Here is a 15,047-nt window from a genome sequence, read left to right on the forward strand (position 1 = left end):
CCCACTATTGACTGACATCCTTCTATATACCCACTATTGACTGACATCCTTCTACATGCCCACTACTGACTGACATCCTTCTATATCCCCTCACTGACCAATGTGGCTCCCACCAGGAACCGTCGCTAGGCTACCCATGTTCTGTCAAAGAGATGCTGATGAGTTCAGTGACCTTACTGAAGTTCACCTTTGCTCAGGTGAAAATAGAGTGGTAGCTGGAAACAAGCCTTCCAGTTCCTATGCTTTCTCCCTCCGACTTTAGATAGAACCTAAACAGAACCAGGGTTCTGGCTCAGGCAGGCCAGTAGAGTCCAAAGAACTGCCCAGAGCAACACAACCTAGTGAGGTAGCCGAAGAAACCAGAACTTTCTATTTCTGTTTTATCTTTTCTTTAAAGATTCTGTGGGATTTTATAATGTACATAATACATTAGAATAGACCTACATGTATAATTTATAAAGACATAAATATACATATATTGCTGTGTGCTCAAGCATTTAACTGATGGTACATGATCAAAATATAAAAATTGTCAAACAGTTATTCTCTATTTCTAATGCTCAAAAATATTACCACATTTTCTTTGCTTTACTTCAGTATTTTGTTTCCTAGAGTGGAGATGCAAGTCATCTTTCTAAGACAAAGGATAAAGTGGGTGCAAGAAGCTAACCATATCAGAATCTTCTAGAAAAAGTCTATCAAACAATCTCTAAGAATGCCACATTGCCAGCCAGGTGATTTTGGTCAGAATATCTGTTGTGTTTCTCCCTTTTAATGTATCAGTTAAATCTGACTATCTATTTGTCAACCTGGTTCACTACTTGGTACTCAATCTGGAAAATCACATCAAGTTTTGTTTTTGGTGATTGGGCCTATGTTACTCTAAAGATACTCTGGCAGTAAAAGTAAGGATAAGAGAGGTTGGGACGGGGGAGACTTCCCCATTGTGTGGCTCATGAGTTTAAATATTTTCACTTCTCAACTGGCTTCCCGTAATCTTAGAACAGAGTTCAATTGACAACATGACAGCCTTTCTTTGCCTTGTGAGATAACAGATCAGGCACAAAGACACTAATACCCCTTCCTAAATGATTAAAATCCCACTTGCTAACCCTATGATTAGTTATCTACATAGGCCTTACATAGGACAAAAGGAGGTGGAAAATTAGACATTTCAGCAAGGAGGACCACCCCCTCTTCCTCAGTCCTGGGCTGGGGTTGGAGTTCAACTTCTCAAAGACATACAAAAATTGCCTGATGACCAGGAGGTCCCTGAAGAGAGAGAAAGGAAGGAAAGCAGAAGAGAAATAAAGAGAAATTCTGCAAGGCTAAACTCAATCCACACAGCTCCTGTCTGTGCCCAAAAGTTTGACAGAGCAAATACACTTCTTCCTTTGCAATGTAGACTGTATTAACCACTTCTTCAGTCTTAGTCTGTGCAGGCATGCTGAGAACGCTATAACCATCTAACTTGTTTAATTCTTACAACATCTATATGCTATAGGTTGGAATGCTAAAGTACGGAGGTCCCAAACATTCTCTGCTGAAGATGCACATAACTTCTCAGAAACATTTTACACCATCTCTGAGCCAAAAGGGATACAAAACAACTCCATTTACTAAGTAGTTATATCCAAACACCTTCTTAATGTTAATTCACAGTTTTCCTTGAAAGTTACTACTACTACTACTACTACTACTACTACTACTACTACTACTACTATCATTCATTGTGTGTGTTTGTGTGTGTATTATATATATGTGGCATACATATCACACCCCTATGATACATGCCCAAAGGGCAGAGGACAGCTTTATGAAGTCAACCCACTCTTTACATGCTCCGGTAAACAAACTCCAGGTCACCAGGTTGTACATCAACTTCTTTTTACTCATCAAGCCTTCTTGCCTGCTCCAAAGTTTTAAAATACTGCAGAGCACTCATATAAGCATCGCCACGGACCACTGAGGTACTCTGACACACAGTTTGGCAACCACAGATACTATCTGTGGCCTAGGACGGCTTTGGAATCCTTACTTTGCTTATGGGAGACAGACTCAGAATGATTGCCTGGTTGGTTGGTTGGTCAGTTGGGTGTTGCATAAGAATCTGAACTCATGGATTATTGCTGTTCTATGAGCCTTCCCATCCTGTCTTATAGGTTTGTCATATTCATGCATATCAGAAGCTTCTAGAAGTCTCCTCTAGTCCTGTACATAAGACACAGGTCCTCACCCCGACCCAAACATGCCAGCACCCAGCCATATGCACATACATGACCATACCTAATGTTCAAACTATTTCTTCCCACTGGGATGGTATTCCTTTGATTCTGACTTTCTAGAAAGTTCTGTTTCGATTTCTAGCCCCAAGTTTTATCTCTTGACTGCTCGTGTCAATATTTATCTATCCCTTTCAAATCCTGTCTCCTAAATATCAGGTTAATGGCATCTGGTGTTATACTGCTCTCTAATTGTTTTATTGGAGTATGTTTTGTTCCTTTGTTTTGTTTTATATATTATGGTTTGAACGGTGAGCCTCTCACATGCTAGTCAAGCACCCTACCACTGGGCTATTGCCTCGGCCACTCTCCCCACCTTTACCTTTTCATTTCCCTTCTTTCTCCTTTCCTTTTGAATCATGACCTTCATACACTTACGGTGTATCATTGAACTCACTATGTAGTCCAACAGGTCTTAAACTGGCATTCTCCTGCCTCAGCCTCCCATGTAGGTGTGATTACATGCCAGCAGGCCAGACTGAATTTTCCCAAGCCTAAATGCTGTCCCTAAATAGGGACTGCATGTTATCTTGCAGTGGACTTACAGAAGCCACCATGCCACTTGTTACATCAGCAAGATGTTGGAATACTAGAAATTGCCAGGACACCTTAATGCCTAGATGTAAAGAACAGAAGGAGTATAGTTAACATCAGAGCATCAGACATGACATCAAACTCCTTCATGATATTTTATGAGAGGCGTTTATGACAGAGATTCGTCTACTCTCGGTGCATCTGATTATTGCATTCTTTCTTTGGGACAAAGCTGAATCTTAGACAAAGTCACTTTGGCCAGCATTCTAACCTGCAAATGGGAGGGGTAGTTCCAGAAGCCCAGTGTCACAGCTCCTGATCTTGTATTTGACACCTGCTTTGACATACTCTCATGGAGTCACTTGTATAGCCCAGGTCCCCTGTGCCAGGCAGACTCTCAGTTTCAAAGCTCTGGGTCAGACAATGTTTTATGTAGAAGAGCAAGCCTTGAAACACAGGAGATTGGTGGGGGACACTACTAGGAAAAATACCCACTCTTTGATGGGGTCAATGGAACTATAGAAAGTCCCAGGTGGTTTCTTACATAAATCTAACCCAATGAATACTGTCCCCAAACAAGGATAACATGATATCTTGCAGTGGACATACAGAAGGCACTAGGCTAGCTGTTACAACAGCAAGAAGCTGGAATATTAGAAACTGACAGGAAAGCCCAATGCCTGATACTATTCTTCCAACTTAGGGCAGAGAGAACCACAGGCTGGGGCTGAGGGCTTCAGAGGCTAATGATACAAGCAAGCTGAAGTGCATAGCTAGTCCTCCCAGGTCATGAGAGTGTTAGTAAAGATGAGACAGGTCTGTGGCTCAGACCTCCACCAGAGGTGTGCAGGTGAATGCTGGTTCTCCGTGATATACAATTTGGGGGAGTTACTTCACCTCTCTGTTTCAGCATTCCTGTCAGCAGAATGAGGTCATGGGAGAGTTGTGAAGATTAAACAGGAAAACAAACATAAAGCAGGAGGGACTGTGCCTGGTGGTGACAGACACTTAATAAGTAATAGCGACTTATCGAAGATGACAAATGGGTTCCGGGCTGTGCTGTACTCAGCAGGCACTTATTAAATGGGAGTGACAGACAGTGCCACCAGGGCCATCATGACACTGTTGTTTGTAGGCACCGGTGTCATGCTTTATGGAGCGATTCTGAAGCTTCGGCCTGTAGATTAAGGAGCAGAATGGGAAGGAAGAATGTGGGGGTGGGGAGGTACCAGAAGAAGCCAAAAGCAAAAAAATCTCACCCTGAGAGACCCTGGCAAGAAATGGAAGAAGTTGACACATGCCGGGCTGGGATAATAAAATAAACAACAGACCATGTGGATATACATTTCAAATTACATCATTTTTTTCTGCCAGTTGGGAACTCACAGATGTGTCATGTTTATTTATAAAGTTTTATTGAGATTACAAAAGTGTCAGCGTTGAGTTTTATGACGAAAAGGAGAGTGGAGTGGGGAGGCCTTCGTGTGGCTGATTCCACTCAGGGAAGGAGGAAGTGTGTCATCTGGGATGGACCCTTGCGTCTGTGTCTGGGATGGACCCTTGCATCAAATGCCTGCCTTTCTAGAGGGAGGGGTATGTTTCCAGAGTAGTGCATATAGGAAACCTTTGAGAACGCTAATGCAAACCCCTTGTGATTATTACGTACGTTGAAGTACATGTAGCAAGCCAGAAATCTATCTGTGCTTCCCTGAGGTCCCAAACACCCTGATGCCTTTATGGAAATACTCACAGTGATTAGGGCATCCTGGCCAACAGGGACGTTGTGTGACCGCTCCCGCAGGGACTTATCTGAACCAACCTCAGAGTAAAACACCTTGGAAAGAAGCAGAGGCCATGGTGAGAATAAAGGCAACATTTCCCTAACATCAAAAGTTCAAAAACATTCAGAAAGGGTGTGGCTATGGTGGTATGTCACCTTGCCTCATAATTACTAGGTCCCTGTGACTAAAGGGTAGTATCTAGTAGGGCCACAAACCTGCACAGGCTTGGAGAAAGACCCCCACAGTGAGGAAGAATGGGTAGAGCTGGACTCAGCTCCTCCCCCTCCCCCCAAAATACAATCTTCTTGGGGCAACCATTTCTCATGTTTGTGGATGACACAAGATACAGTCGTTTTTGAAAAGGCAACCTTAACTGAGAAAATGCCCCTATAAGATTAACCCCTGTACATGTCTATGGTGTATTTTCTTGTGTGGTAATTGATGTGGACGGGCCAGGTTCACTGTGAGTAGTGGTTGTGGGCGCTGGAAGAAAGCAGGTTGCATAATCCTGTAAGCAGAACTCCTCCATGGCCTCTTCTTCAGTTCCCAGCCCCAGGTCTCTGCCCTGCTAGATTCCTGCCCCGACTTCCCTCAGTGATGGACTGTGACCTGAAAGTTACAAGATGAAATAAGCCCTTTCCTCCCCAAGTTGCTTTTGGTCATGATGTAGAATTATAGCACCAGAAACCCTAAGATGGTCTCAAGATAGATTTCTACTTTAAGAAGACCAGAGGACATGGAGCACGCACAACCTCTGCTCTGCGGTGAAACAAAGTTGGTAGGCAATGGGGGAACGCAAGGGGGGACAAACAGCTTTCTCTCCACCCCAGATGAAGTACTCCCCGCCTAGAGGCAGGATATCGTGAGCTTGGTATGGCCAGCTCTCCCAGTATCACAGAGATTTCAGATGTCTGAAATATCCCAACTTCTAGAGTTAACTCATTTCTAAAAACACTATTCAAAGAAAAAATATTTTGGTGAACTGCAATCGTTCAGCCTAGTTTGTTGTCTCTCCTGGCCTAGGACATAGTCACCGAACGTTCCCCTGCTGGCCTAGGACATAGTCTGAACGTTCCCCTGCTGGCCTAGGACATAGGACCGAACGTTCCCCTGCTCCCTTAACTCAGATCCTGTTAGTGATGTCCTGTGATTTTCTCTTCCGGTATTATCATCTAAGTTTGATGCGATGCAGCTGGTAGCAGGAACCATGCATTCTACCTGTTTTGATCTCCCTTTGCAGTATACCAAAAAGACTGCATAGATCCCAGTGGATGAAGTGTGTCACCAGGTCACCAGAGGAGAATGACACAGTCATTAACACAAGAGGATTGCTGTAAGGGGTCAAAAGCAGGGTGAGTATATTACAAGAATCAAACTCTGAACTGCTTCAGGATCTGAAACATTTTGAGTGCCGATATGACCCCAAAACACACAAAAAAGTAAAATTTCACACCTGGCTTCACATGGCGAGTGAAAACTTAGATACACTGGAAGTATATAAAATTGTCTCCTGCTATATGTATGTGTAAGGTACATATGAACTGTTATTAGATTTTGGGTTTAGTTTTGGGTCCTAGCCCCAGGATATCTAACTATGTAGTACGGAGATGCTCTGAAATCTGAAGGGAAAAACAATCCCCAATTCAAAACATTTCTGATCCCAATCAGATAAGGGAGACTTAACCTGTGCAGGAGATATACATGGTGAAAATTGACAGATAGTCAGACAGACAGACACATGAATGCACACACACATGCATGCTCACACATATATGTACAAACATGTATATACACACACATGCACACACACATTGCAGAATCCTCCATGCCCCTGTACTCACTGTGTAGCCAATGATGGAGCTACCAGAACGCTTTGGTGTTTTCCACTGGATGCTGAAGGCTGTACAGTTCAAGGCTCCCAGCTTGATGTCAAGAGGAGGTCCCACCTTGCCTGCCCCAGACAAAAGAGATTGTGTTAGATGCTTCGTGTACCCCTTCTTAAGTATCACACAAACAAGATCTGACTGTATGCTCATAGATGAAGACTGTAGTTAAGGACAATGCAACATCCTCTTATACACCACACTGGTCTCAGACAACCTCACCAGAACTTGACTGCTGACTCCCAGCCTGCCGCTGGTAGAGAAAGTGAGGCAATGAAATTAGCCTTTCATTTATTCTGTAACTTGTGTTCATCAGAGACCAGCAAAATGGGATTTACAGTTCATGATGGAATAAGCCAATCTCTATGACATTCCCATTAGAATTTGAAAAGGGTCTAATAAGATGATCAGTTTTTAATCTACTTATAACATATACATTGTGTATGCGTGTTACAAACATGTATCTGTGTATATAGTTAATATAGTCTTAGGGGTTGTTTTGAAAATATGGTCCTGCAATGGTTAATTTTAATTATCAGCTTGACACACTCTAGATTCACCTGGGAAGGGAGTCTGAAGGATTGTCTAGACCAGGTTGGGCTGTGGGCATGTTTATCTGTAGTTATCTTAATGATGTTAATTGAAGTAGGAGGACCCATTCTCTATGGGTAGCACCTTTCCCTGAGTTTGGATCCTGAACTGTGAAAGAGTAGAGAAAAATGGAGCTAGAGAGATGGCTAAATAGTTAAGAGCACTTTCTCCTCTGACAGAGGACCTGGGCTCAGTTATTGGCACCCAATAGCAGCTCATGATTTTCTGTAACTGTAGTTTCAGGAGATCCAACACTCCCTTCTTGCCTTGAGGGATAGGGTATGAATGAGGCGAGCAGATATACATGAAGGCAAACACAAATAAATAAATAATAAATAGCTGAGCACAAGGAAGCATGCATTCAAAGCTCTCTGCTTTTGGTCTGGGGTTGTAATATGACTAGCTGATGCCCTGACTTACTTGCATTAATGGACTATAACCTGGAACAATAACCCAAAATAAACCCTTTCTCTATCGGGGTACTTTATCACAGCAACGGGAAGAGAAACTAGCACAGTATCTGTTTCTCTTAAAACAATCTTATGACCATAAATAATATATTTTATACTTCTAAAACAGCATATGAAAGTTGTCAAGATTTAGAGCACACACAGGCCCACAATCTTATCATTCAGAAACGAGTCCTGTTAGCATTTTAGTAGGACCTTCTCTTGGTCACATACAATTAAAAAATTATTCTGTATGTTCATGATACATATAATTTTAGTTATATATAATTTCATTTATAATTTAGTGATTATGTATATATGTGCACATGCTCATAATGTTATAGTTTATTTTACTTAATTTTCCATCATTAAAATAATTATTTTTAATGACGCTAAATACTTCTATAGCATACTCATTTCCACAATAAACAGTATTTGTTACTCCACCATTGTTAGACACTTTTATTTCCCGTAATTCACTATTTTAAATAACATTCCATGAGGGCAGAAATCAGTTCTGTCCTGTCTAGCATACAGAGTAGGAAATGATCCAAGCTCAGCAAACATCCCTTGAGAGAATGAATGCTCAAACATTTGATTTCCTTGTTGGCTGTGGTGGCATACACCTTTAAACCCAGTGCTTGGAAGGGGGAGAAAGATGGATGTCTTTGAGTTCAAGGCCAACCTGGTCTACAGAGCCAGCTTCAGACTAGTCAAGGCTACTTAGCAAGACTCTGTCTGGATTCCCTTCCTAGTGTGCCCACATGCGCTTTTCTTTTAACAATGGCATAGAATTCTTCAATTTATCAGAGTATTTGCAACGTACAGAAATCTAATGTATCTATTTAAATGGGCCAATTTCCTACTTCAGAGGCTGTTCACCAATGCTTTCATCCCCCCTCATGACCTCAATGGTTTTATTACTTGAATTGTATTAATGGTTCAGGAAGGCCAGGGAAAATGTTCAGCTAATCTTATTATACTACTGTTAACTTGATATTATATAAATGCTTTAAAAATGTCTTCAGGCATCTGTCACCTTGTTGTTCTGATTCTTTCCTGAGTAATTAAGTAATTAACTATTTCACCAATGTTTCCAGTAACAGAACTCAAGGTTTTCAGATGAATTAATAGAAGCTTGATTCACTTAGCAAGAACTATGAGACCAGGAAAGCCCCCCCCCCCCCATCCCCTTCCCATAGATACCTTCACTCAGGAACTTAAACCTCCAATGATCTATCTGCCTCTACTTGGCTCATGGCTCAAAGATGCATCTGATCATCCAAATTCAGGCCATGTGACTACTCACCATTGGGGTGACAGAGAAAGGATTAGTCCTTCCTAGTTTTCAAGACCAGGTATACCAGAATGAAAGAAGTCCTGGGATTTAATCTTATACCAAGTCTGTGCACAAAATAGAGGGCATTCACAAGGACTGCAGGATTGTAGAAAGGTGGGTAGAGGTCACATAGCCTACAACACTCCCATAAAGAGCTCATTCGTACATTAACCATCAGCCTACTCAATGGGCACCTAGGCTGTTTAGGAAGTTTCACTTAACGCAGACACTACTGCATACGCCAGCAAGATTTTGCTGAAAGGACCCTGATATAGCTGTCTCTTGTGAGGCTATGACAATGCCTGGCAAACACAGAAGTGGATGCTCACAATCAGCTATCAGATGAAACACAGGGCCTCCAATAGAGGAGCTAGAGGAAGTACCCAAGGAGCTGAAGGGGTCTGCAACCCTATAGGTGGAACAACAATATGAACTAACCAGTACCCCCCAGATCTCGTGTCTTTAGCTACATATATAGCAGAAGATGGCCTAGTCGACCATCATTGGGAAGAGAGGCCCCTTGGTCTTGCAAACTTTATATGCCCCAGTACAGGGGAACACCAGGGCCAAGAAGTGGGAGTAGGTGGGTAGGGGAACAGAGTGGGGGAGAGTATAGGGGACTTTGGGGATAGCATTTGAAATGTAAATGAAGTAAAAACCTAATAAAATATTGGGAAAAAAAAGAAAATGCTGAACAGAAGTTCTATATGTGATTTCTCACATGCATAAACAAGTATTTCAAGGGTCGGTATCTTTCAGAATTATAATACACATGCACTCTAATAAATCCGAATAATTTCTTAGAATTCCTGGACCTAAGACAATTTCTCAATTGTCTGTTGATACTATTGACATTGTGAGTTAGGTAGCTGATAGCGAACACTCCTACAGTCAGGAAGGATAGTTAGCAACATTGTTAATGTTCAGTAGCCTTGTTAATGCCTCTCCACTGAACAATAGCAGCATTCTCTCAGACAGCTGGAAAAAACAAGAACATCTTGACCAGGTCCAATAAATCTAGGTGAACAATTGACACCTTGGAAAACTTGCTGAGAACTGCCAACTTAAGAGAGTCAATATTTTTAAAGACTTGTGAGAACCAAACTTATATGTGAGAAATTAACTAATTTATAAGCTTATGGTGATGCAGGGCATGTTCTGAATAAGCAACGTGGGCTTTCTGGGTCTAAATGTTAGCACGCCAGAATTTCTACTCTGCAAAAGTATGGTCAAGAGAGTAGAAGACAAGCCAGGACTATAAAAGACGATTTGTACTCAGTACATCTGATCACGGGCTATTAGTAAATATATAGAATCTACATGATAAATGTGCCCCTCCCCCAGTTTATCTTGAATGTAAGCTTCAACTAATGGCATTTAGGCAGTGATTAGATGGGGAGGGGACAGGCTCATGAACAGACTCAGTCCTGTCATGGTTTCGCATTTGAAATGTTCCCCAAAGTCTCACGAGTTTGAACACTGGGGCCTAAGCTACTGGTACAGTTTTGGAGGCTATAAAACTTTTAGGACATGGGCCCAACCATAAGATATAGGCTTCTGGGGACAGCTTTAAGAGATACATCTGCTTCTAGTGATACCCTAAGCCCCCTGCTTCCCGATCATTGGAGATAAGGTCGGTTCTTACAATCTTGAACTCCTCCAGGCTTTACGTGATGTGCTAAATCTTCTGAGAGCGTGAGCAAAAGAAACTTCCCTCTGTTAAGTTGTTCTGTCCTGCATCTTGTCACAGTGGGTGACAAGAAAAATGGTACAGTGGTTTTAGAGAAGAATCCTTGGGCTGGAGAGACAACTCAGAGGTTAAAAGCGACACATGGTGGCTCACAAACATCTATATTTGGATCCAGTGGCCCCTTCTGGTGTGTCTGAAGGGAGCAACAGTGTACTCATATACATAAAGTAAAAAAAAAAAACTACCCCACCTCCACCTCCCCTTCTGCCATATGAGAGTTGAGCAGGAGGACTAAGGGATGCCTTTATAGACAATCTCTTGTGACACGATTGTGGACTTTCGACACCCTACATCCCAGATAAGGGCATCTCCACTAAGGCCTTCCCGCCGGCACCCTCCATCTTGCAGACATGTCCCATACCCAAAAGTTTCCATAAGAGTGAAAAACAAATTTCTATTCTTTATAAGCCATGGCGTAGCTTATCATATTTTGTTACAGCAACTGAAAAAAAAAAAAACTACAAACACAGAACTCTTAGTGTTCACTCTAAAAAAATAATTGAGTTTTTTTTTTTTAACACATGTCACAGATAATCCATGAAGGTAGACCTACAGAGCGCAAACAAGCACATGAAAGACGGCTCCAACACATTAAGAAAGAAATGAGCATTTAAACAGTCTCCATCTATACCTACGAGAATGGCCAAATCCAAAGCACTCCCAAGAATGGGAAGCAACAAGAACTCCAGCTCGGGCAGGACTGGTAACATGTACTGGGAACCCTGGCTACTCTGTAACTAAGGCTGGAAGATCATGGTCAGGACTGCAGAGGAAGTTTTAAGCCCATCTGGGCAACCTAGTGAGACTTAGTCTCAGGATAAAACATAAGAGGAGTGCTGGGTATATAGTGCTTCCCAAAATTGTCTGCTGAACCTTAGCACAAAGCACGCCCTTTAGGGGGGGATTAGAGGGTAGGGCTTTATGACCAGGATTCGCATCTGTTGTGAAGCCAGTTCAGTCCCCAGTTTTAAAAACAATCTCTCATTCATGCTGATGGAAATTCAAACTGCCACAATCACACTGGAAGACAGCTTGTTGGCGGTTTCTTAGAAAAATGACCTTACCATAAGATCCAGCATTGTGAACCTCTTGTTATTTAAAGAAGCTAAAACCTTCTGTTCTCACAAAATGCTATGCACATACATCTATGGCAGCTTTATTCGTGCTTGCTCAATCTTAGACATAACTAAGATGTCATTCGACAGCTGAATGGATAAATAAACTGTCATACATTCAGATAATGGGATATTATTTGGTACCCAAAATAGATGGGGTATTCTATGACAAAGAGCCATGGAAGAAATTCAAATGGGTATTACTAAGTGAGGGAAGTCAGTCTGGGAAAGGCTACAGACTGAGGGATTCCAGATAGTTGGCATTCTGCAGACAGTAGAAGTGTGACTGACTGCCAGGAATCTGTGGAGAGTTAGGGATGAATAGATGAATTTTTACAAGTTACACTATTCTGTATGTGACATGTACTCAAGAGACAGGATTCAAAAGAAGGAAGGATTCTGACCCACAGTTTCAGAGACTCCAGACCATCATGGTGTGGAGGGTGATAGATCAGAATATCAGGTGATATCTCCTCTCATGGAGGTCAGGAAGGAGAGAGAGAGAGAGAGAACATTTATGCTAGCAAGCTTTATATCCTCCCGCCCCCTTATCTACCTGGACCTTCAGCCGTTGGGATGGTCAGCCACATTCAAGGAGGGCTTTCTCTCCTTGGTTAATCTTTTCCGGAAACACTGTCAGAGGCACATCCATAGTGTGACGTATGAAGCCCCCAAGAGTCTGTCTCAATCCAATCAAGATGATAGATAGTATTAACCATTGCTATATGATACTAAAATGAGGTACATACATACCATTATATAGCTAGCCATACTGATGTTATATTCAACTGGAATAATGAGTCCTAATGTGAATTGTAAACTTCAGCTGAGAGTTGATTGGAAGCAGAGCGGTTGGAACAAATGTACCTCTCTGGTGGGGGCTGTTTATAATGGGGGGGGGGTGTCTGAGCATATGTAGAGGTAAGGGTATATAAACAATCTCTTCACCTTAGTCTCAGTTTTGCTGTGAATCGTAAATGTCCACGAAAAGCTCGAGGCATCCTCTGTGACTTTGGGGTAGCGCTGCAGATCGAACCTGGGACTTTGAAGATGCCAGAGAAGCAGCAGACTTCTGAGTGAGCGCCCAAGCTCTGAAAACTGAAAACCTTTGTGTTAGGTGTGATGGTGCATGGCTTTAATCCCAGCACTAGGAAGACCGAGGCAGGCAAGTCTGTGAGATCAAAGATAGACAGGTCAACAGCATGGGTTCTAGGCCAGTTAGGACTAAACGTGGAGGCCATGTCTCCAAACAAAACAAACACCTTTGTAGACTTAATTTTAAAAATTAAATACTTTATACTGTCATATGTTATTTAAAAATAAGTATTTTATACTTTTGCTAGATATTTATTTTTGTGTCTTTTAAATTTTGTTTTTTGTTTTTTGTTTGTTTGTTTGTTTGTTTTTTTCGAGACAGGATTTCTCTGTGTAGCCCTGGCTGTCCTGGAACTCACTCTGTAGACTAGGCTGGCCTTGAACTCAGAAATCTGCCTGCCTCTGCCTCCCAAGTGCTGGGATTAAAGGCGTGTGCCACCACGCCCGGCTTTAATTTTTTTTAATTGAGTTTTTGTCCTCATTGTTTTAGGAGAACTTTTGATAGGTTAAAGATCTTAGCTATTAACTCAACTACATTTTCTTACTATAATTTTATTCTTGGGTCTGATGGTATAATTGCCACTACTGGCCACATTCACTGCTGGTTAAAAAGGTCTATTCCTAGACAATCTCAATGATGGCAGATGAGGATAAAGAAAGTGGAAATGGCTTGTCAGTCCTTCAGAAATGGAATGGCATGACTGTATCTGGAGACATAGGATTAGCATCCTTCCTATGCACTGGGAAAAGTTAAAATGGATTGAAACAAGATGTGTAGTTCAGGAAGAGGGGGTTGCTTATCATATCCCTAATATGTCTGTAATGGTTCAGTCCATAAATTAGAAAACACCCTTGAATCTTTAAAAAAAAGAGATAGTTATAGAAGGTGGTAGACGGTCAGAGAAATGAAGGTTAGTAGTTTCCATCAATTGTTATAATAGGTAGATAATGATGGAGATAATAGATAATAGATAAATAGATAATAGATAGATGATAGATAGATGACAGATAATAGATATACAATGATAAATAGAAAGGTAGACAGATGATAGATGATAGAATGATGATAGATAATAGATAGATTGATGATAGACAGATAAGTAGATGATAGATATATAATGATAAATAGACTGACAGAGAATAAAAAAGAAAGAAGGAAGGAAGGAAAGAATTGGGCAGTAGTTCTACATTATATCAGGGATTCAGAACCCGGAAATTTTTATTCTCCCACTGTTAATACTGGTACCACAGCCACTTCCAGATATCTGAGCAAGTGATGGATGCTAGAATAATGAGTTCTCATACTCTGATGACCTGGCCTGACAGCAGGAGAGTGGCCTCTGCCACTGCCTTGCTTTCTATGTCTCCCAAGGGTATCTTTGATTAGTAGAACCTAGTTCATATCCAGTGAGTGAATGATGATACACCATGTGTGTGTATGTGTGTGTGTGTGTGTGTGTGTGTGTGTGTGTGTGTGGTTCTAAGCCTTTGCATTACAGTAATGGTTCCTATACAGACAGTGAAAATAGGTAGGGAAAATGTCAACCCACACCACTCAAGTTGGTATCATAAAAACATGAAGTCCAGCAATCTGTCTTTTTTACTGTCATACTCTCTGGACAGAATTTACATCCAACCTTGCTGGGCACTGGTGTGACTCATATTTCATTGTCCTTCTCCTTCATTTCTTTTTTTCTTTCAACACATCCAACAAATATAAATTGAACTTCCTATATGTATAAGGGACTGGGTCAGCCAGTGAGGTCTCAGTAAGAATGAAAAGATGTGGCCCCACAAACAAGATAACAGGACTTTGCAATTGGGTCTGAGGACCATTACTGTTGACGGGTATGTAGAGATTTTTTTTTTGTACCCAGCAAAGACTTCTCAGGTTCTTTCTGATTTTAACAATGAGGCAGACAAAATGGGCATGAAGAAAGTATTCTAGGCAGAAGAAGAAACACCAAATTTTCCTCTCTCTCTCTCTCTCTCTCTCTCTCTCTCTCTCTCTCTCTCACACACACACACACACACACACACACACACACCTGGGATAAAGAACTGAGTGTACATGGGAGTGAGCAGGAGGGAGGGATCCGGATAGCTACAGGGATTCTGCCTGGGGTCACAGAGAAAAAGGAGTGTATGTCTCTCAGTCAGCTGGAAGCATGTATGACCTTCTGCTGCAGTCTATGGAGGTAGGATTGGGCATGGAAGGTAGCCATGAC

At 41.7% G+C, this 15,047-nt stretch overlaps 1 protein-coding gene across 1 annotated transcript in view; it reads right to left on the reverse strand.

Annotated features, from left to right (window-relative positions):
• Egflam (EGF like, fibronectin type III and laminin G domains) overlaps positions 1-15,047 on the reverse strand; it is a 180,936-nt gene that overhangs the window by 101,479 nt on the left and 64,410 nt on the right. The window contains exons 2-3 of the mRNA XM_021208318.2: positions 6,439-6,548; positions 4,567-4,650 (exon numbers count right to left, since the gene is read on the reverse strand). Of these exons, the coding sequence (XP_021063977.1) occupies positions 4,567-4,650; positions 6,439-6,548 (194 nt within the window). The remainder of the gene's footprint in view (positions 1-4,566; positions 4,651-6,438; positions 6,549-15,047) is intronic.

The sequence above is a fragment of the Mus pahari genome, chromosome 11 (genome assembly GCF_900095145.1).
Source record: "Mus pahari chromosome 11, PAHARI_EIJ_v1.1, whole genome shotgun sequence".
Classification (NCBI taxonomy): Eukaryota; Metazoa; Chordata; class Mammalia; order Rodentia; family Muridae; genus Mus; species Mus pahari.